This window comes from Homalodisca vitripennis, chromosome 2 (genome assembly GCF_021130785.1).
Source record: "Homalodisca vitripennis isolate AUS2020 chromosome 2, UT_GWSS_2.1, whole genome shotgun sequence".
NCBI lineage: Eukaryota > Metazoa > Arthropoda > Insecta > Hemiptera > Cicadellidae > Homalodisca > Homalodisca vitripennis.
Genome location: NC_060208.1, coordinates 35,998,075 through 36,022,885, shown reverse-complemented (window position 1 = coordinate 36,022,885; position 24,811 = coordinate 35,998,075). Strand labels below are relative to the sequence as shown.

General features: G+C 32.5%; 1 protein-coding gene across 2 annotated transcripts; it reads left to right on the top strand.

Moving 5' to 3' along the window:
• The first annotated feature begins 1,917 nt into the window (after window positions 1-1,917).
• LOC124353806 (ubiquitin-conjugating enzyme E2 variant 2) lies at window positions 1,918-23,476 on the top strand. Of its 2 annotated transcripts, none has more exons than XM_046803809.1 (4): window positions 1,918-2,164; window positions 15,879-16,021; window positions 21,084-21,209; window positions 21,860-23,476. In XM_046803809.1, the coding sequence occupies exons 1-4, from the start codon at window positions 2,140-2,142 to the stop codon at window positions 21,998-22,000; spliced, it is 435 nt and encodes a 144-aa protein (XP_046659765.1). In that variant the 5' UTR covers window positions 1,918-2,139; the 3' UTR covers window positions 22,001-23,476. The 2 variants fall into 2 exon arrangements, with proteins under 2 accessions (XP_046659765.1, XP_046659764.1); XM_046803808.1 differs by lacking the exon at window positions 1,918-2,164 and adding an exon at window positions 13,347-13,374.
• Window positions 23,477-24,811: the final 1,335 nt, after the last annotated feature.

Below are 24,811 nucleotides of genomic sequence, written 5' to 3'. Positions count from 1 at the left end.
GGTTTAGAGGTGCTAGATGAAGGATAATGCACCTGCCTATGTTAAGTTTCAGTCTATTATTGGCTGATAATTTTTAAATATTGTTTAGCTCAGCATTGATTTAAAATATTATATCCACTGCTAGCTTTGGCTCATGAAACAAATGCAACAGGGAATCAACCACATAAAAATAAGGTTTCCAATGCTGCACACATCTAGAGACGTCAGATATGTACAAAATACTGTAGTAAAATCAACATGGTGTTAGTCCTCCAGATATGATTTCATCCACTCGATTCCATTTTCACCAAATCCATAATGATACATTTTTGCCAATAGATTGAAAAGCCTGAGAATAATCAAATATCACTAACGTATCAGCTTTTCTTTGTATTTAGCTTCAAATAAATCTACAAAAAGGTTTACCAAGGCAGTGCATATGCTGTGACTCTTTCTAAGCCGAGCATTTATTTTCAGAATACGGAAAGTTAATAAAATGCATCCTTTTTGGATGTCCCTGCGTGAGGTTAACAACCAAAGGTACTGTATTGGACTTTGAACACATGGTATGGTATAATCGTAAATGTAATTTTTTGTCCTCATTTCTTTGAAAGTGCTTTAACTGGAGCAGTGTACGATTCCCTAATAAATAAACTTCCAGAACTGATTCAAGAATTTCCCCTAGGAATTATGTAAAGCATGTTGTTGCTTCAAGATAGCATCCTACCACATTTTGCCCTTAATGTACGTGCCATTTAATCGACGATTCCCTGAAAAATGGAATTTGCAGAGGAGCAAATGAGCCATATCCAGCTAGATCTCCATATCTTAGATCTCCAAAATAAACCTACATGGACTTGAGGAAGGATCAATTATAGTTGTCCATCAAAGTTATCAAAGAATAAATTGTTGTCAAAGATGGTTGTGTACTATACAAAGCCCACAATTCATCCGACATAACATGATGGACAGAATCAGAAATGAAGTTCATAGAATTAGTAGTTATGAAATCTAGCTTGCCTCTGTCAGCTTTGGAACTCACATTGAACTATGCATTCAAAAGAATTCGTGACTCTGCTCAAAATACTTTGCTATAGTGATAATTTAATTTATAGTTAACACCTTCACTAGGACACGCGTCTTCTACAGATTTTTTGATAGCCGGAGTAGCTGTGAGGTGCGTGTACCGCAGTTGATGTGATAAAGTAGGAAGCCTGGTAACCATACTGTTTTTGTATTTATTCTGATTTGTGAATTGTTTTGAACTACTTAAAATTGTGTAACAGTTGGAAATAAAATAAAAAACAGAGAGTACATATTATTACTAATATTACAAATTCATTTGTACGAGCAGAACCTTACAGTTGATACTTCGAGAATGTCGCCTATAATAGAAGGATTTAATTTTTAATCACGAATTTATACTTTTAATCAAGTATGTATGTGAAGGCGTAATTTATTTTCGATGTCAATACTAATGTAAATATTAAATTGATAATGACATGACGTTATTAGGTAACCTTTTGTAATGGTTTAAACAGAGGTTTTTTATTTCTGAAATAATATTTGTTTGAAGACTTACAATTATACGTATTACGAACTATTTTTAAACTGGATTTATTTAAAACATTTTTCAAAACCGACCCCCATTCCCCAAAAGTGTCGATTTGAAACATGTAAATGATATGAAAATAATTACCCTGAGTTGTTTGAGGTTCAAAATGTGGGACTGCAATTAGTAGAAACGTTCTATTTAATTTCCTTTGGTCGTTATGTTCAGTGGTGCAGCTACTTCTCAAGTAATGATCTTGACAATAATGAACACGCTTTCTACTGATGAATCGGCCAATTCATTTGTGTTTATATACATTATCAATATCTCGTGCCAATTTCTCATTCCTATTGAATATTGAATAGCCTTGAAAATCTGTAAGGCACTGATGTCGTTAGTTAAGAATAAGAAGAAGTAAACTTTTTAGAAGTTAATGGTATTATCTAAGTCATTACATTTTGACCGATTTTGTTTTTGTGAGGTGTAGCATTTTTCTGTTTAATAGAAGTTGGTTCTTTAGCATCTAAAGAGAACCCTATTTATTGCATGAAAAAGACAAACGCGTTCCGGTCCATCTGAAATATAGTTTAAGCTCTGAGTCTGGTGTCATGGCGTGTACCACGGGCAGTGTGGGTGAGTTAATTCTATATAATTTATCACGGTAATATATAACACTTAAATATGCTGTGTTGTTGATATTTAAAGCACCAATTTTTGTGCAATGAAACAGTGTATCAATGTCATCTCATGACTGTTATCCTATGGAATTTTTACTTCTATGGGGTAGGCTCCTCTGTAAAACTCCTCCCCAAGTTTTGGGGTAGGCAATTTTACGTATCCTTCTCAAACTCTTGGAGTAGGCTTCCAAACTGGTTTTATAAATAATTGTATGTAGGGTAATTATTAATTGATACTTGGCTATTTCATCCTTGACTAACATTGCCAGGTAAGTTTTAAAATAATTCAAAAATATGAAGTTTAATTAATTTGTGGATGAATTATGCAGGCTACAAAAGATGTTTCAACTCAACTTACAATACAAAGTATTAATTGTTGCAGGCCCTATTGTACCTTCGACAAAATTTAATATAGGCTAATAGTGTCTTGAACCCAATTGAGACTAAAGGCAGGTGCCTGACCTTCGGATTATATTGCGCTAAGACTAAGATAGACAGTGTCCGACCAGTTTACATTATTGGTATTTCAAATTATTGTATAGTTTAGTAGTTTTGTATACCTATAAATGTACCAATTTCATGATGAATTACAAACTAGCCGATGTATATTTTCTGAATGATACCAACAAAAGTAGTGTAAAACTTAGCCTATTTTGGTAAACGGCCGGAGCGGCAAAATACGAGTTTTGCATTATTAACTTATTGGGTATCAATTTACAATAACGTGACCATGGAAAGGTATGTTCATTTTTTTTTTCCTGAAAACAATAGTGAAGAAAAAATTCGTCGGCAACGAAAATCAAAGGAGTTACGATTTTTTGAAATCCTCTGAAAACTCTGTTTTTGACAGTACATCTGGCAATTTTACTGAAATCTAGTACGTTAATCCTTTCAACAATGCCTGCCCGCTGCGCAGTGCTGCGCACTGCTTGCTCTTTTAGAAAAAAAATTAACTCGAGCTTGCAAAAGTCGAATCCCAGATCACGTGATGCCCCTAATCCTTAACCCTCCAAGTGTTGTTCGACAAAATTTTGTCGGTTATTTTCCATCCTTAACGCAATAATGCCCGAAAGGCATCAATATAATACAATAATATACTTTCCCCCCAGTTTATATGCACCTGTGATAATAATACTTGGCTATAAATGCCCAACCCATGAAAAAAAGTCCATTTTTCATGGTCACGGTATTGTAAATAAATACCACTTATTGGATTCATCCTACAGAACAAAACAATATAAGGTTTGACGGGGTGCGAGAAATAATGTGAGTAATGTAATAAATAAAATGAGAACTAATAAAGTTGTAAAACAAAAATGGAACAACTGTTCACACGCGGAGCAATATTTCCATGTTGTACAGCCATGTCGGGCGTCACATGACCTTCTGTGACTGTAATTCAACCTCGTGATGACGTCATTGGATGTGGCACCATCTTTGCAAACATAAATGAAAAATAATACTGAAATAAGCAGAATTTTGACCCAAATGAACAATGTTTTTCTTAAATTCGAGCTACAAATTAATTAGTTGTTATCGGGTTGACAACATTGGCCTCCGGCCATCAGCATGGGCTGTGACACCACGGCGCTGTTGTCAACGAGAGAAAACCATCCCTCGAGTTAGTACCTACCGTTATTATAGTACATATATTAATTGACTTTGGACATATATTAATATACATATACTAATATTCTACAAATCAGAACAACTTTTCGGAAATACTTAATTTATTCCGATTTAAAGTTTACCCAAAAATTTTAACAAAATTTACAAACTTTAGATTTGATTTTCTTCAAAAAACTTCTCACAATCGATCAAATCTAATTAAGAGTCTGATCAAAATAAAAATGAAACTAAAAATGTATACTTCTCCAAAATGGTTTAAATTAACAAATAAAATAAAAGTTCTCTTCTCAAAATATTCAAAATCAAAATAACACAAAACTTGATATTAACTTTACGATCTAAATCTAATTTACAATACTTCAAAAATTGAATTAATTCTCAGACTCTGTAATATGGGAAACTTTAGAAATTTAATCACAACAGTATAAAATAAAAGATATTAACTAAACGCTGGTACGGGACTTACTACTTTGAAGACTATGGAGGCTGAAAGGAAACTATTACGCACTTAAAGAAAATTTAAAAACTTGATTTAAATTACACCCGGTAAAAATTTACTCTAGATCCCAAAGTAAAGGATTAGAGGAAGAACTACTGCTTCTCAACTGGACGTCTGTACGCTGTGGTCGACACTCCAAGACTGCTCCCTCTCTCAAGCCAACCGGCTCAGGAACGTATCACCGCTGACATCTCGATCAGCTGTTTTCCTTGTCTGACCAACAAACAATGTCCACGCACCACGTCTAGTTAACAAAAGAGCCTACTTCCTACCGTGATTCAGCATAAATAATTACAACTACGGTACAATGCAAAGGCACAGTTTAAAAAACTTAATAAATCATGAAAACACCTTATTTAAATATATAAATGGACATTAATAGAGAACACTTAACATTAGTGTGTTCCACAGAATGTGCTGAACGCCAAACTCCAATGAAATATAGCGTTGTCTCTCTCTTCAAATGCAACAACGTGGTCACCAAACCAAAATATGTCTCTATGTCTAAGCGCGTTCTTTCAAAAAAGGAACCTGCCCGGGCCAATATTTTAAAATTACATTTAAGTTAAAACTTTTTTTACTACTTTTACGAATTTTTCTGTCAACGAAACATCAAAGTCTCCCAGTTTTAAAACAATATGCGACCGCACAACAAACAAATTCACTAATTAAAAATTTCATGTTCTATCAACCCTTCAACGCACTATGTAATTTGAACTGAACACCCCCTAAGTGGTCCACTTAATTTCTTGTTTTTCACAGTTTTGTGACAACATTACCTATACATACATTAAATGATTTTCTGTTAAGCCTATACTTGTAAAAGTGATTGTAATGCTAAAATATAAGTATACCCATACAAACATGTACAAAATACCATTACAACATTTTTTTAAGACATGTTTACTGGAAGTTATTTGCTGCACTTACATTAGAAATTTTACATTAGAAAACTGTGTGATACTACAATGTTACCTACATCTCCGCCTCCATTTTCATTAGGCCTATGATTATCAAACTACATATCTGAATCAGAACTAATTTAGTTTTGAAATTCTTGCTGGGCAAAATCAAAGTCATCAGTTGAATCATTGTCACTGTCAATAATCCGTGTATCTCACTGCCCAAGGCAGCAATGTTTCTAGACCTACTTGTACTTGCCATTATCACATAAAAGAACAAGAACCTAAAAATAATTGTAACCTAAAATAAAGCCCATCATAACTTATGAAATAAAGTAATAAAACAGGCCTAGGCCTAAACAATAATCCAAACCAATTTTAAAAACTAAATCTAAAACTGTTTCACTTCACTGATGCACATACAAGTTTAAACTCACAATCAGATTTGTCCTAAACCATAGTGAAAATCACTTTCAAACAACATAATTGCTACAAGTACACTTATAAGTAACTTTATGAAATAGTATGTAAATATAACCAAACAAATAAACAGCTAAACACAAACAATAACATCGTCATGCCAGCAGACAAATTCGTTTCACAGTCAATTGCGTAGCTAGAAACAGCTGACAGCAAGCACTACCTTGATCGATGTTTTTCGTCTACTATAAACTACATGTTGAACTGCTTTCGATACATAAGTATCGATACAACGATAGTTCATTTCATCTTCTTTCCAACGATGTATAACTCGAATGCATTACACCGAAAATAACCGAAATATATTCGTTATAAGATCGGACTGTGCGAGTTCAGTGTGCGCCAGACGGTTATGTGTTTAAAATTGTTTTACATACATTACCTACATTATATTGTAATATGTAATAACAATTTATCAGTAATTTTTAATAAAAAAAAGGATCACGCACGATGCCTGCCCGCTGCGCAGCGCTTCGCACTGCTTCGCACTGCTTGCTCTTTTAGAAAAAAAATTAACTCGAGTAGTTCCAAATTTGAAGCCCAGATCACGTCAGTGCCCCTGATCACTAATAGGTAATTCTAAGCAATATATGACCGTCTGGCGGTTGCCTGCTCCCTATAACTGCTTTCCGGCAAGAAATTCTAGTCATTTCCTTTTCTAATTGACTATTGGAACATTATATTGTAATATGAGAAAAATCGAGGTTGACCCATATATTGCTTAGAATTACCCATACTATTTTTAACACGTTAGCTGCCAACCCTGAAAAATACGTTTTAGCGCTAAAGCGCCAAATTTTTAAAAGATAAATTGTTGTAACCTTTTGTTATTTTTCTCTTCTTTGGTTACTAATAAACATGATTTTATGATTTATGTATATTTATTACGTTTATAAAGCGTTGTGCACATTGGCCCGACAGAGCTTTTTACAAGGCGATATATCACATAAATCATTTGCCGTCGGGCCTATACGCCCGACGCCTGATTCAGGGATATTCCGTTTTGTTGATGTGCAGCCTGAATAATTCCCGCGCTTTAGTTCTCTGTCTGCAATTGCATCAGCTTATTTCTAACCCGCCTTTTCCACATAGCTGAGTGCCAATTGACGTGTTTTGTTACTGGAATCCTACATTGTGTTTTATTATAAGTAATGTTTTGATAGTTGTGTGCGTGTATACTATTGATCGGTAAAAATGAGTGGCGATAATCTTCTTACGGATGAAATCGAACGTATGATTGAGAATCCGTCTTCCCCGGGTGATTTGTTTGCCGAAATAAGTGATGATGACAGTGTGGAGTCAATGGTGGTTAGTGATATACCGGATGACACTGATAGCGACCTAGACTTTATTCCTGGTACTGATTCAGAATATTACTCTGATGACAATCAAGAATCAAACGTGGAACTTAATTCTACTGATGCTAATGGAACAGTTACAGATATCACAGGTACTTCTTTGATTTCTACAAACGCCAAGGACAATGATTTGGGCTGGGAAATGTTTGAGGGTAAGCAGAAAACGTTTCAGTTCACTCAGACAACAAAATTTAATTTTTGTTTACCGAACAACAGAAAACCAATAGATTTTTTTCGTCATTACTTGACAGATGAAGTAGTTGAACTTATGGTTGTAGAAACTAACCATAATGCAAATGAAGTAATTTCAAAGCTGCGACTAAGTCGTAAGAGTAGGCTAAAAGACTAGAAAAATACCAATCATGGGGAAATGAAACAATTTATTGGCCTTCTTTTATATATGGGTTTAGTAGGACTTCCAAGAATCAGTGATTATTGGTCAAAAAACCCTTTGTATAAATTCTCAGTTGCCCGAAAAATAATGAGTAGAAACAGGTTTCAGTTATTCTTACGTTTCTGGCATTTTAACGGTAATGAAAACCTCAAAAGAGATGGGCGAATTGGTAAAATAAAACCTCTGCTTCTAGCACTAAACAATTTATTCTTCACTTTGAAAGTAGCAGAGCAAGATTTAGTTATTGATGAAACTATGGTGCCGTTTCGTGGTCGACTAGGTTTCCGGCAGTATATTCCCGGAAAGGCCCACAAGTATGGGATAAAAATATTCAAGCTGTGTGATAAAACGGGTTATACTTATGCAGTAAAAGTATACATGGGGAAAGGTACTGTAGAAGTGACAAAAGACAGATCTGATGCGACTAAAGTGGTACTGGAACTCATGACAAACTTTTTAAATAAAGGCCACAATTTATATACGGACAACTACTATACATCAGTAGAATTGGCTGATGCTTTGTTGTCAAACAAAACACATCTTGCTGGTACCGTGAGAAAAAGTCGTAAAGGCCTACCAAAAAACCTTTTAAAACAAAAACTTAGTAAAGGTGAAATGGTTTGCTCCGAAAATAAAGATGGTGTAGTTGTTACCAAGTGGAAAGACAAAAGGGAGGTACACATGCTTTCCACATTCCATAGGCCGGAGTACGTCGTCCTTGACCAAAAAAAAGTTGGAGGGCCAAATGTAATGAAGCCATTAGTCATCGTTGACTACAATAAGGCGAAGGTTGGGATAGACGTATCCGATCAAATGTCATCATATAACACTGCAGTACGGAAGACAATGCGTTGGTTCCACAAACTAGCTGAAGAAATGCTTGGTTCCACAAACTAGCTGAAGAACTTCTTCTTGGAACTGCAGTGGTAAATAGTTGGTTGGCCTACAATAATTTTCTTAACCACACTACATCTCATAATAAAAAAAAAACAAAACTTAGTCTCTATCACTAAGTTTAGAGAGGAATTGGCATGTTCCTTGATGAACGTACAGGAAGAGCCACGCATTCCAAATGTGACCACTACAGGGCACCACTACCTGACGTCATCTGCTTTTGTTGGTGGAGGAGTACAAAAACGCCGACAAAGAAAGGTGTGCAAGTTGTGCTACAAAAATGTATCAGAGGAAAAAGGACGTAAGGTAGCAAGAAATTTGACACAAGTAACTACGTTTTGCAGTGAATGTCCAGAAGAACCATTTTTGTGTGAAACATGCTTCAAAATTATACACAAATAGTATATCTTCATTCATCTTTTGTATAGGATAATTTTGTATTTACTTATTTTTCTTTACTTATAAGATTGAATTATTTGAATAGTAAGGAAAGCAAAAAATATGAAAATAAATAAGATACAACTTTTTATTTACTACATTTACTTTTTGTGAAACTTATGAAATAAATCTCTTTTTACTGTAAAATAACAAATCATATATTTTATTCTTCCTGGTAGCAATAATAAGGCTAAAACCTTATTATTTTATATTCTAACACCGGTAAAAATACCCGTCGGGCAATGTGGCCCGACAAAAATGTCCAATGTAGCAATCTCATTCATATCACTAATAACAAAAATAAACACAACAAACAACGTTCTGTTAGTAGCAGAATCTTCATAGTTCAATCAGATTCAGTATGCGTCATCAGGGTGCAGCACAGGCACGAAGGTAATCAAAATGGCGGGTACCGTCATTGTTATGCTGTCGGGCCACTTTATCCAACGTGCAATCTCTTAAAGATGTAGAGCGTCGGTCCATTTGGCCCGACGTGGCAGCTAACGTGTTAAGCATAAATATAATTGACAGATTTTGACACATTAACGCATGCGTCTTGCCATTTTATTTGCAGGCAAAATGCGTTAATTATGCGTCAATTGTGTCAGACACGTTTATCCTTCGTAATATTAAAAAAATTAAAGATATGTTTTAATTTGATTTGTCTTTTACATTCAATAAATATAGATAATTTTTAATTCATCAAATAGTTATTTCTTTTTTAGATATTAAAATATAGCTGAACAATAGTATAATTTGAAATATAAATGTAATTCAATATGACATTTTGGTTTTTTATTGTTTGGTAAATTAGATAATCAGATGACCAGTATTATTTTTGAGGGATGTTTTTCGTACGTCACTATAATATCATTGTGGAGCAGCACGGGCGTTGAGCTGCAGCAGGCGCTGATGGCCGGAGGCATTACTATCAGTCCGTTCAACTAGTATAGTTGTTTAATACATTTTTCAGTTTCTCAAACTTAATCGTTTTCTGTTTTCTCTTATCTGATTTTTATACACAATGTTGTTATCTATGGGATTAATGGCTGACCCAGTAAATCACGAGTTTTACGTTATTAACATATTCTGCTCATTCTCCTGAACAAAAATATGTATGATTGTAGGAGGTTAAATAATAAATAACTTTGTTTCTTAATAATTAAAAGGCACATGTAATTTGTTGTTATATTTTTGTATTGAGCTTCTGATTTGTGTGTTATCTCTGATTTTCAGAGTTATCTGCTCCTGATAGCTTAACTGAGTATTATGTGGTCAGAACAGTTTAGTTACATCATCTACCAGTCTATACAACAATGGCGTCTACTTGTATTACTCAATCGCATTGTTATTTTATATATCCAAAGATGGCGTAACAGCCAATGTCAGCAGCAACCAGTTGGACGTTGACTTACGATCATAACAAGACCATGTGATGCCTGTAGAACAATGAAATATTACTCCACACGAGAAAAGTAGTCCCACTTTTAATGTTCTATTACTTCGTTTTTTTGTCATATCCATCAATTGAAACCTTATATTGTTTTGTTCAGGAGGACGATAGCAATAGGTTAGTAATGTGATTCTCATATTTTTCCAGGTTGGCCTTTAACTTCATAATTACTAATTATTGTATTAATTAATATTTTGCTTTTAGTTTTTATTTTATATATTTATGTATGTGCATTGCCAGGAGTCAGCTCTACATTTATTTGCTGACTGATTAGCTTTACACAAATTATGGGTCTCTTGAACAAGTTTTTGTCTTATTTTGTGTACTATGATAAATGTGTACATCCCATTTTACTGAACTTCATAAATAGATTAACAAATTATCAATCTATTACTTTTGTTGCAGAAAAAATTTTTATTTTCGTTATATTTCACTATATTTAATGTCTTTTAGAGTATAAACATCCTTTTTAGTGGCTGAAAATAAAATTATTCCCACCCTTTTTCTTCTTCTTCTATAGGGCGACCTACTGCCATGCACTGACCCCTCAAGGGCCACAACACCCCCTTCTGGCTTTCTGTGTATTTTGCACATCCCGGAAACACACCATGAGGCCTACCAGGCTATGATTTCAGCAGTTCCACAAACCGCTGAAAACAACCTATCAGGTTCTCCTGGAGAAATTCACCACCCTTGTCCAAACTACCAAGGATGGTTTACCGCTCCCTTGCTATTGAAAGACAATCAAAGAGCAAGTGTTGGGCAGTTTCATCCTGCTCATCACACATTCTATAGAGCGGATCCTTCTGAAGGATGCCGACTCTGTGAAGATACTTCCTCAGGTTTCCAAGCTCCAACAGATTTAAAATTTGAAGGAAATAAGTTTGTATTATATTATCAGTTGATTTCAAATATTAAAAATAAGTGTTTTGTTGGTTTGTAAGTTTTATTCATTTTAAATACCTCATTATTTAGCATATTCCTTTTGATTATAAAGATGTTAAAGTTTCGTTAGAAAAATTTCTTCAAACATCAATTTATGCATTTCAAATTCATTTTATTTTAGCAATAAATAGCATATATTTGATACTCTTGATAATATTTTTAAGAGTTTTACATTTTTTCCTCAAAATTTTAATACACCCTCAGAATAAGGCCAACTTTTCTGGTTTGTAAAATGTTATAAGTGTGTAAGGTCGTTATACACTATTTGAGGAATGCCAAACATAGTGTCATGGTTGTTTTTGTAATTTGTTCTGCCAGACTAAAGCATTATTATATTTAAACAAATTTGTTCTTTTCTTTAAGAATATTTATTTTCAGCATTTTAATTCTGAACATAATTAATAATTTCTGAACATAATTTGGATGATAGTGGTAAAATTGGAAACAACAAGCACCTATTTTAACTATATGAACATCTACCTATATACCTGTTCTACTCTAGTAGGGTGGCCACCCGACCGGGAAAACCGGGAATTTAACATCAGGGAATAAGGCAGGCATCTTCCTGCAGAACCAGGTAAATCTCAAGAACAATTTTTCTATTTCTAAAAACTTGAAATCAAGAAATTATTTGACTCTTGAAGCAGGACCTCATTAATCTCATTGGTCGTAAAGCTATGAATGAAGATTGAACATGTTTGTAAGCCCCATCTGACGCTGGTTGCTTCCACTAGTATAGTGGAATATTTTTGTCAGTTCTAACCCTGAGTTGCGGCAAGTCCCCAAACACGTAACAATCCATTGGATAATTAAAGTTGGCCGACCGATCTCTGACCTTGGCCACCATATGAGTGGTAGCTGTAAGCTGTAAAGCGGCAAACCAGTAATGGTTAATACAAACAGTGTTTTTGTGTTAAAGGTTTGTTCAATCACTGAAATGAGTCTCCGAACGAAGTTGTCCATCTCTTATTATTGAGTGAACATAACATTTTTAACACATTGCATCCGGCGCAGTCACCAGCAACCGCACCCCCCATTGTTTTTTTCTTTTTTAAGGGTTGTTTGAAGAGAAATTTTATTCTATTAGTCGGATGGTTGGTAAACTTGACTGATCACCTGATATTTATACATTGTTAAACAGCTGATTTTTGGACAACCCTTTAATTATTAGAGTAAAAAAATCCTTTGTATTAAAAAATGGATGGATTATTTTGTAACAGTTGATCCCAACAATAAGTGCAGTGCACTAACATTTTCAAATGGCACTAAAGCTATTTTTGACATATTAACTATTTTATTATCTCTCACAGCTATTTTAATTTTGTTTGAACTAAAAAATACTTAAATTGAAAGATAAAGATAATGGTTTCACATTATACTAAAACATGCTATATTTATGTTATATTTATCATTAGAAAGTTTAAACTTGATTGTTTACATTTCAAATTGTAATTTGTTATCATAATTTCCGAAAACACAAAAATTACTGTATGTTTGTTAAAATTCCCTGTCAAGAATTTAAGTTCTTCCGATCATCATGAGTGAAATTATGGAAAAGAGTGTATTCTTGGTCAGAACCATAGTTTCAATAGCCAGTAAGTACATAAATAGTTATACAATAATTGTTTAAAAGAGTTATGTTTTGAAAAATACCTAAATACCTAATGTGTCAAAAACAGCTTCATTAAACTTTATTATAGTGTTTAAATTTACTGTCTGAAAGTTGTGCAAATTATAACAAAACAAAGAAGAACTGCACTAAGCAACAGTTTTGTCATTGAAGGCTATAAACTAATAATTTATTTCTGTTCCGTTGCACAATCACCGACTCACCTAGTAGATAAGAATCACTCATTTTCTGGTTGTTGTGGCGATTCTCGGTTGTTATAACAACATTGTTAAGATACTAGTGTATTGTTTGCTATCTATTTGAATCTTTTAGACTTATCATGTTTAGTGTGTATAAATATACGTTTGTGTAGTGTTTTATAAATTAGTGAAGTGAAAAATGTATAAGTTTGTGTAAGGTATTAGTGAATTAATTGATTTTTTGTAGAACTGTATGTTGGCCTATGTTTGTATAGGTTCGACATTTTTATTGATAAGTAAATAATTTATCGTACATTTCACAATGAGTGTTAATTTGAACAGTAGTGGCATTATGGATGTGTTAGGTAATGAATCAGAAGACAATGTTAGTTTTCTAGATATGGATGAAGTCTTATCTGACTTGTATGAACCATTGCCTAATGAATTTATTGAGCCTGAACCTAGTGACGGAAAAATAGAGTTAAAAATACAATTTTGTAAGCTTATGTTTAAATGTACATTCTATTGGGCTATAATTAATTATTGGATGAAAAGAAAATTATTATTTAAAAAACTAGGCTTTTATTGCTCAGTTTTTACTTTTATAAAACTATAAAAAACGTCACCAAGAAAAATCTTTATATTATATAAACTTCTATGAATAGTTTTTTCCTTATACACATATTTACCTTTTAGAAAAAATGAGTTCATCCAATAGAATCCAAACTGTGATAATTATATACAAAATAGTGCAAACAAGTTGTGCAGATTTTGTAGTTTTTGTAGATATACTGTATAATTAAAAAATACCACTTAACTTTTTCCTCAAATTTTATTTTATAATTGATGAGTTAGATATAAAACTTTTGTATACATTAATCTCCCACTTATCCGTGGCTCGATTAACCGAGACTCCGTGTTAACCAATGGTTTCGAAAATAAAGTCTTATAGACCAACCAGTATCAGTACAATAATATGATAATATGTGTAACTAGCAGCTGTATCAATTTGTGATGTGTGTACTCTGGGTTATAGCTCGGTTGAATACTATAGCACACCATTACTGGCTGTTGCTAGGTGGAGTAGTGAATTCTTAGAATACGCATCCTCTTGGTGACGTAACAGTTACTGATTTATGATAGGTCGCTCAATGTTTGTTTGAAGGAGGCTTGTCTGAGCGTAGCTATAGGAATGAACTTTCACTGAGTGACACTGCAACGTTGCTATATTTCTGGAATGCCTCAGACGTTTCAACTGCTAGTCAAGTGTTGCAGCATGAGTGGAAACCGAGAAAGGCGTGTGATTTCTCTGGAAGAAAAATAAAAGCATTAGAACATTTAGACAATGGTAAGACAATTGAAATGGTGGCTCCAGATCTAGCAGTTGGTGAAGTGATTGTTGGTGATTGGAGACGGAACAAACAAAACATTGAGAAATTTGTTAATGTGAGAAGGGGTAGAGGTTTATTGCGAAAAATAATGAAGAAAGGCGAATATGAGCTGACATCAAAAGCCTTGTTTTTATGGTTTACTCAAATGCAGAATTTGGGCAGCCCTATAACTGACGTAATACTACAAGCAAAGGCAATAGAATTTCATAAAAGACTTAAGGATGATTATGACATTTTTATAGCCAGTGATAGGTGGTTAGACAGGTTGAAAAATCGCATGGTATATACAGCTGAATATTGTTGGTGAAAAATTATCGGCTCAATTTTTGTATGCTACAAACTAAAACTTTGGTGGCTAAATCTGAAAAATCCGCTTCAGGATTTAAGAAGAGCAAAGAGTATGTTACAATCTTAGCATGCTCCAATTGATCAGGAACATTTAAAATGAGACCTCTACTGATTGATTGGAAAGGTCCACAAACCCAGGGTGATTTTAAACACATCAATGTTTACTGTTTGTCCAACATGTACCGAAACCAAAAAAGTGCATGGATGAACAACCAGATTTTTAAGGAATGGTTTTTTAAAGAGTTTCTCCCTGTGGGCGAGGCATTAAAAAAAAGAAAGCCTCATGAAAAGTAATTCTATTGATGGATAACACACATTCAACCCCAATGAGGACGAGCTTTGTTGTAGTGATATTAAGCCATGCTTTTACCCTTAATATGACCTCGCTACTACAGCCCCTAGATCAGTTCTTGAGATCATGAAATAAAAAACTACAGACGTAGACTTCTTCAAACGTTTATTTCATGTCTAGAAAGCGGGATGAGTGTTACAGTATCTCTGAAAAAAATAACAATCAAAGATGCAGTTTTTTTAATCGCAATGGCTTGGGATGAAGGTAACAATTCCAACGCTTCAAAAATCGTGGCAAAAACTATTTAACTTGACAAAGCATAAAGAATATGTATTAACAGAGGACAATGAAAGCTTATTCGAATTAGCACAACTAGCTATCAGCTTCCTTGTGACTAGCAAATAGAAAATGAAGATATCTAAGTGTGGTGCAATGAAGATGTTCAAATGGAACTTAGTGATGAGGCAATTGTGCACATTGTAAACAATCCGCAAGAATCTGATGAACCTGACACAGGCGATAATTACCCTGTAAGGGTATTTGTATCAACTTTTGACTTTTTTTTACTTATTACTGTTCACGTATAAAAAAACTGAGTCAAAAAATAAAACTGGCGGCTGTTCAGGTAGTTATAGAGTTGTTTACAGTAAGATATTATTTTAGTATTGTCTTTGGTTAAGGTGTAATACCTGAATAGGTTAGTAGTTATTTCTGAGACTTTCTGTATAATACAGTAGTATTACTCAGTGTTTGATGAAATGGTGTGGCAAACTACAATTTAAGAAGAAATTGTTAATCGGAGCAGATACCTTGCCATGAACTAACTGGTGTGTTGCAGTGGTACCTCGCAACTTCCGGCTGCTAGAAGAGCTGGAACAGGGTCAGCGTGGTGTGGGCGATGGCACCATTAGCTGGGGGCTGGAGAACGATGACGACATGACGCTTACACACTGGACTGGCATGATAATTGGCCCCCCTAGGGTATGTCAACTCGATACGGCTTGGAATTAGTTTTTATGTTTTTTAATGGTCACAAAATAGGGTTTTATTATATATTCTTTTTGGTTTTTTTTTCAGACACTCAACCTGTAAACTTAATGATTACATCCCTCTCTAGTTGATTTTATTCTAGATTGTATTTAATTTTTTGAGATGCCTCCATTTTGGTAATCATGTAAAGTATGTCCTGGAGCAAACATATATCTTTTAAACATCCAGCTGCTCAACATTTCACTCTGGAATGCTGTCCCATATTTAATATTTTTAAAACTTTACTATAAAATTTATAAAAATAAGGCAAAGTATAATACGTTATGTTTTCTTGTTCAGTATTAACTTGACTATAAAGGGAAGAATAACTTTTGACCTATTTAAAATTGTATATACCCAGAAGTAATTTTAAAAAATATACACACATATATATTTCATAGTCAGCAACCAGTCAAAATGGAAAAAATTATTTTTTTACAGCATCTTAAGTATCCATTTTGTTAAAAAATTGTATTGTGAATAAGAATATATACACATATAAATGTATATACATGATATATATACATTTTATTTGATTTTATAAATTAACTTTGTTGACTAAGTCACCTTAAGTTTAATCCATTTGGAAATTTTGATTTTGTGACAAGCTGATGGGCTTGTTCTATAGTTCTTAGGCTGTTTCTACTTAAATTTAGTGATATCTTTCTAATTGGTTTCTTTGAAATTTAATTATGTTTCAAACCATGTGCCACTACACCTTGCTCTGCCTTTTTATGTTTATATGTATACCTTTGTCCTGTCATCCTTGTTCTCAGAGAATTTATTGTAGAGCCAATGTAATCTTTAGGGCATAACTTGCATGGAATTTGGTAATTCATATATTTTTATTCACAGGATAACTCTTCTAATATACTATACGATTTTTGTGTAGAACTACTTGTAAAAATGTTTTTGAAGTTAGAGCATGTGTTACGTATTAAACACCTGGGTTTATTGCAAGGATGTGATCCAACTGTTATGTTTTCTTGTTCTTTGTGCTTAGGTAATTTAGTGTTTACTAAAATGTATTTCAAAACCGGTTGGTTTTCTAAATCTAATGTTGTTAGTTGAAATAAACGTTGGCAATAAAGAGGTTAGTCCTTTTAGCAGCAGCGACGCAATAGTCATGTCACCACGCTGCTAGCTACCCGCGGTAACAATATCATTATTGTGTTTTTATATTTATCAGTATTATAAACATATTTACTACTGAGCGGAGCCAGGTAGCTCCCGTCAAACGCTCAGTTGGCTGTTTCACGGCTACCACCGACATATTCATGGTTATTGCTATATTTTTATGAATTAAAGCTTTATATTTTTGGTCTGTAACAAACACAGCTTTATTTCTCCTATTAGTTATTTACCAACATAAGGAATTGGAAAAAAAAACTGTTAATTGACATTTTTCACAAAAGTTACAATTTATGAACTTACTCAATATAATATACAGGCTGACTTGTGATAAACAGATGAAATTGGAACAATTGGTGTATTGTTGGTGCATTTCGTAGAACGTTTGAGATTAGGTAATTATTAAAGTGTGTTCTAAAAACAAAATCGAGGAATTAGAATTACTTGATAGCAATTACTTTGTGATATGTATCGTTATAGACTGGTTAAGGTTGGATAAATTTAGTTTTTGTTTATTGGATGGATTTAGATAGCCTAAATAGCAATAGTTTTTGCCACAAAGAACTGATTCATGGTGGTGTGTTCATTTTTCTCGCCAGTCATATTTTATTTTTGAAAAATCTGTATTGAACAACATTTTGAATTTGTAGGTGTACAACTGATTGATTTAAATTTAATTATTATTTCTCTGTATAGTTCTCCTTAGAAGAAGAAGAAGAAGAAGTAAAAGTGCTTTATTTGTACAATAAACAATAAAATATTACCCTCACTAACCTTAATAGGAACTAGCTTCTAGCTGTCTAAAAGTAAATTAGTATTTATGTATTCTTAGTAAGGAAAAATTATTTGCACTAAATACAATGGTCATTTCCACCATCTGGTTGGCACTTCAGTACACTTCTTATAACTACAATCAATACAAAAAATGTAATTGACAAAAACTATAGACGTTTTAAGTTTGGCAATTCAAATAAGGTTCAAAATATCAGAAAAAAGAAAAGGAAAGTGTAATATCTCATAAATCCAATACACACACACACACACACACAGTTCATTTACAGTTCTCCTTAAGTTGTCTCCTGAACTTTTTTTACAATCCTTAGAAGAACTTATATGTTACATCAAACATAACAACAGTCGAATATATTCTAACACTTTACAACAGGTCAGTGTGTATTATGCCAATGATAAACCGACACGAGGTGAGTTGTGTTTAGACAATACTGGGTGTCTTTTAACCCTTTATAGGTTGCCTAAATTATGTTTAATTCCCTTAACGCTCACTGGTCGAAATATCGACCACTTGGAAAACTTCCTTGTGCACACCCAAAAATGCATTCAGTTTAGTTTACGCACGGTGGTTGATATTTCAACCACTTTCAATTAAGGTAAGTTTGGCTCATACGATGGGCGAATATAGTCCTTGTCAGCACTAGCCATTCTTGGAATTCCACCTGACATGTTGGGATATGAAATAGGACGTGAACGGAACTTGTACTGCACTCTATCGAGATAAACAAAAAAAAGTGGCTCATTCTGCGACCAGCGTGCAGTCTAGGAATAGTGACATCAGAGAAAATCCTGTTTGCCATTACGTTTTTAACTGCAGCTGAGTAAAGGTGAGATTTTAATACATTTAAAGTATTTAGCATTCGTCGTGATATATGAGACTTTACATTATGCTTTGATTTTGAATTATATTAGCCATATAGACTCTTGAAACAAATTAAATATCACACTAAAAGAATTTTGTCCTAAATTATGGTAATTTTATAATAATTATAAAAAGTTTATCTTTTATAGATTTTGAATTGGTGTTATACACTTTTAATGTGGATATTCTACTCTAGAAAGACAAAATTATCAGATAAGACGAATATCTTTGGGCATGCAAGTTATAAACAAAGAATAATGACTTTGCTTGAAAGTTTACATTACATTTTAGCCTTTAGAGATAATTTTGTAGTATAAACAAAATCATGTTATGGAATAGCCCAGAAATCAAGAAAATAGTGGTTAAAAATCTTTTATTTTCTTTTAGAATCTGTCATAGACAACTCATTTATTTTGTAGAAGTATATTTCAACTGAAAATAGAAAAAAACCAATGACACAATACTTTTTCGTGAAAAGCTGGCAGCAGAACTCATTGGGAATTTCCGTAGTAGAACACCAAAAGCTAATACCTCAGTAACTGCAAACAAAGTAACTGGTAGAAAGGTAACGAATTTAGACCTTAATGTTGGAGAACATTTTCCAATTCCCACTTCTTCTCGTAGATGTGCAAGATGTAATTACGAAGGAAAAATGTAAGCGCACAAGTATTGCCTGTGAGAAATGTGATGCAGCCCTGTGTCTAGCCTGCTTCGCCCCATTCCACAAGCCATGAGCTATAATTTATATTCATTACTTCTTTTTTAATTAAGATATTTAAGTTTTTAATTAGGTTAGATTAAATATGTTTTTCATTTCCAAAATGGACTATGTATTGATTAGGCCTATAAATATTTTTTTTACTTCTCAATATGGTTAAATCAAAATATGTTTTGTATTGTTTATATTTAAAATTATATAATTTTTACCATTGAATTAAATATTTTTCGTTATAATAGTTAGTTTGAATTAAGCTGTTTTATACATATGTGTATGTATATACACATATATATATTTACTAAAAAAAGTTAATATATTTATTTAAAAAATATATATAATTTTAAATATATTTTTTTTTACTTATATTTTAAATAAAAAGTTGTGTGTGTGTGTGTGTGTGTGTGTGTGTGTGTGTGTGTGTGTGTGTGTGTGTGTGTGTGTGTGTGTGTGTGCGCGCGCGCGCGTGCATATATATATATATATTACTTTTTTGCTTTAAATAATTAAGGTTTTATGATAATCTTGGTTTATATTGGTTTGGATTACTGTTTTGCTTTAATAATTTGTTTTTTTTTATAACCACTATGTTTTAAAATGAAACTAAGTCTCCATTTAATGCGATTAACTTTTTGGGTTTTAAATAAAATAATGTTTATTCATTATAATTTGTACATTTTAACCCTATCCATAAGTGGTTGAAATTTTAACCAGTGAACATGAGGTATTATGCATATACCTGAAAGGTCACTGGTCGAAATATCAACCATAGCCTAAAATATATCAAATAAAAGAAAGGATTTTTAAAATTATTTTTCCAAGTCTCGATACAACCCCAGTATTAAATTAAAATCAATAAAACATGTTATTAAATTTGCAAATTTTAGGGGTGTGCACAGAAAGAATTTCGGTGTGTGGTTGAAATTTTAACCACCGTGCGTCTAGGGATTACAAGTAAAAATAAAGCGTGCACAGAGCAAATAATGAGTTGGTTGAAATATCGACCAGTGAGCGTTAAAGGGTTAAAGTCTCAACCTCAAAATTTGTTTTAAAAAATCCCTAGCAAGTGATACCTTTTATTTTAAAGGTATAAAAAGAAGAAAAATGGTGCAAACTTGAGGTCTGTAACGTTACTCTATCAAATTTGGTAGCCAATTAAAGTTTGAATTGTTTTATGAAACCCCTACAGAGTAAGTTACATTTAAAGTTATTGTAAGGCATATAAAACATTCACTCACTAGTTATTTTGATAACTTACGACATGAAATCATAAAACAAGTTATTACAAGAATCAACAAACATTAACTGAACCCTTAAACAAACAATGGCCGTGGTGGTCTGTGGTTGTCGTCGATGACCGTCCCACACACAATGGGTTAATATGAAAACTAGTTCTATATGATCTGTTAGGTATTGGTGGAGGATTTTACTTTGATACATCATGTTCTTAATTTTTCTTTGATACACTTTTGTATATGAAGAGAATATAACTTATGTAATGTATAATTTTTCAGACACCATATGAAAATCGCATGTACAGTTTAAAAATAGAATGTGGAGCAAAGTACCCAGATGATGCACCTTCAGCACGATTTGTGTCAAGAATTAACATGACCTGCGTTAACAATTCTACTGGACTGGTGAGAGGTTTTCACATTGTCTTTGTAATAATAATGCTATTTAGAACATTTGACCATATACAGTACCATTTGGGATCCAAGTACAATATGGGTAAGGAATACAATCTTAGGATTTCAAGATTAGGAATAGAGGGACTGATTCCGAATTAATTTTGTAAGAGGTACATTGTATTATATTATTTTTTTCTTAAACAAAATTCATAGCATATAAATTATGTAAAATTTTAATTTAAGACAAGTAAATCTTTTAAAAAAAATAACTGATATTTAAAGTTAAAACATTATTAAAACAAAAAAAATATGCTTAACAAAGCAGTATGTATTTAAATTGGCAAACCCTAAATGCGATATAAATTATCTATTGCTATAGGTAACATTTCAGTTTTCCATTTCACACTGCCTTGAAATATTGGCAACACATTAAATTCTTGACATCTTTTGGCTTTGCTTCAGTTTAATATCTTCAGTCAGCAGATGTTAAATCGAGACATTTTGCTATGAGTTACTTCTATAAAGGTGAAATATCATAACACAACATATCGTATAGACCTGCTAAAAATATATCAAGCTTCCACATTGACTAAAACCAAAATCATGTCACTCCCCTTCCACTTGTTCACTTATAGAAATAATGTTGTAATGACTTGTAGGTTGACAACCGGCAAGTGCCAGTGCTGGCGAGATGGCAGCGTGACTATACGATCAAGTCAGTTCTACAAGAGTTACGGAGACTGATGACACTCAAGGACAACATGAAGCTGTCGCAACCACCTGAGGGCAGCTCGTTCTAACAAGTCGCCGCCACCGGTTGGCGCTTAGCACCGGAAACCAGTTTTTGTTACCTTACTGGAGTATTGCATCCTACGTATCTGCATTGTAACCGAGCAGTATATTTTCTCTCACCAAAATGTCATAACATCATGTTCCTCATGTTTTCCAAATTCATACCTTTGCCAAAAGCTAAACGTTATTATCACGCAAGGTAGTGAATGACACTCAGCACTTTTTCACTTTCATTTTTTAGTACAAAATTTATTCATAATATTAAAATGACTTGAGTTCTTTTGCTTATATCATTTTGGATAGTGTCAAATTCATTAATTAAACAAAATAATGTTTGATAGTTTTTCTATCAAAAACATTATTTTTGCAGTCAGAGTAGTAATCATTGTTAATTTGTACAAAATCATTTACAGAAATTTGTTTATGATAGCACCACCACCCAGCTATGTACTTGTGTTTTCAGTAGACATGAAAACAATAACTATTTACATTTGTATAATTTACAAATCCATTGAGCAGATTGTACATATATATTTTTTTGTAATTAATGTCATCTTTTATTTAGGTTTTTTCATGAAAGTGGATTTTTTCTTTTGTGTTCTGTCCATAATACACATTAAAATATTAACATGCTTAACATTTGTCCAATTATGTTAATTACACATTTTTAAAATGTATACATTTTTTTACCTGAACATAGTGCTGAGTATTAAAAAAAGACAAATGTTAAGTTGTAGTGATCTGTGTAGGTTTTGCAAAAAATATCATTCACTTTTTAGAAAGAAGATGACTAAAATCGTTCACCTCATGTTAACAAACTATTACTTAAGTCGGTAATTTAATATGCATATAGATAAGGTTGTTTGTGTAATAAATATTATTTGCTTACATTCAAGTTATGTTCATCCTTATTATTATGGAATCCTAGATTTATCACATATGGTTCAACAAACTCAAGAGGTCTGTGAATGAAGTCATGCATTTGTTTATATCTGTTTTATTGAGATGTTACAAGTAAAATACCATTCACAAGAAATAGAATTAAAATATTTTACTCTGTATGGATACATTCCTGTTAGGTGTTATTTTTTGGCTGAAACTTAAAGTACTATAACATTTAATTCATTTTACAGTAATTTACAATATACAATCTATGAACTTATAATGATAAACATTTTTCCAAAATACAGGACAGTTTTCAATGTTATACTGGTATTGGAATATCAAGGGATAAGTAATTCAACTGTTTAGTTTTTAATTGAAACTCAATATTTAAACAAATAAATTAAAATGTAGTTTGTTGTATAAGCAATCAGCATTTTCTTGGGAATAATAGATATTTATTTAAAGAAAGGTATTTGTAAAGGATTATAATGAAATGTGAATAATAATTTTCTATAACTTGTAAATTGTCAAAACTATGGCTTTCTTGTTCTAGAATATTCAGTTCTATTAGTAAAGAAAATAAATTTTACTATGTTGAAGTCATTGTTTTATTTAGTTTCCTAGCTATTCCTGTACAAACAGATGAAAGTAAATGGAGATGCAATGATTCATTGGCATTTAGTATGTGATGATGATATATATATATATATATATATATATATATATATATATATTACTTAAGTCGGTAATTTAATATGCATATAGCTAAGGTTGTTTGTGTAATAAATATTATTTGCTTACATTCAAGTTATGTTCATCCTTATTATTATGGAATCCTAGATTTATCACATATGATTCAACAAACTCAAGAGGTCTGTGAATGAAGAAGTCATGCATTTGTTTATGTCTGTTTTATTGAGATGTTACAAGTAAAATACCATTCACAAGAAATAGAATTAAAATATTTTACTTCACTATATTTTGTATATATTGTATATACACTTAAAATCCTATCCAAAATATGTCTTCTAAAACTACATATGCTACCACTTGCATGCCCTGTTAAGCTATCAGTATTACAATTTGATGGAATTTTAATTTTATTCTTGGTAGATCCTGTAGGAAGTTATATACTACACAATTTAATACTGTATCAAATTAAATAAACACCTGACGTAGATAAAATAACACACAAATATGAATGTTCATGGACCATTAATGCTCTAGGTCAGTGTGAACATGATGAATGAACAGGTGTATCTTAGTAATTATTTGTACAATACATTTTGTTATACTTTCATTAGTAGCCATGAAACAATCCCTTAGGTAGTGGCTTTCTTCAACAGACTGTTTGTTGCCACTTATTATAAAATGTGTAAAAATCTTAGTTTACTGTGTATTTTGTAGATATCATTTTGTACACAATGAATTGGAGAACACCATAGTGTCTTGTCATGCTTATTTGGTAGCTCAAAATCAGTTGTAAAAGGGTGGTAGGTAAATAAATATAAAATTGAAAAATATTAATTGTAATTTTTTATAAAGAAACGAATTTTATATTGATTACGTGATTAATAATAAATAACTTCAAATATTTATTTTTCTGGAAGTGTGTCTAGATATTGGGAGTATACTATCAAGATTTCTCTGCTATTTTCCTTAACATTGAACAAGGCATATGACAGTATAAACAGAAAAAAAGAATGAATTGAATGGAGGCATCTAGAATTCCACAAAAACTAATAATTCTATCTATGCCGAGCATCACGGACTCAAGTTGCTCTGTCTGAGTAAACTATCTTGAGTCTTCCAAAGTCAGGCACTGAGGAAGCTCTCTCAAATTCTTTTGAACATTCCTGTAGAGAAGACAATACAAATATTACAGAAATGGATGTATTCCTGGCGAAAAAACATGAATGAAGAACAATTTATAT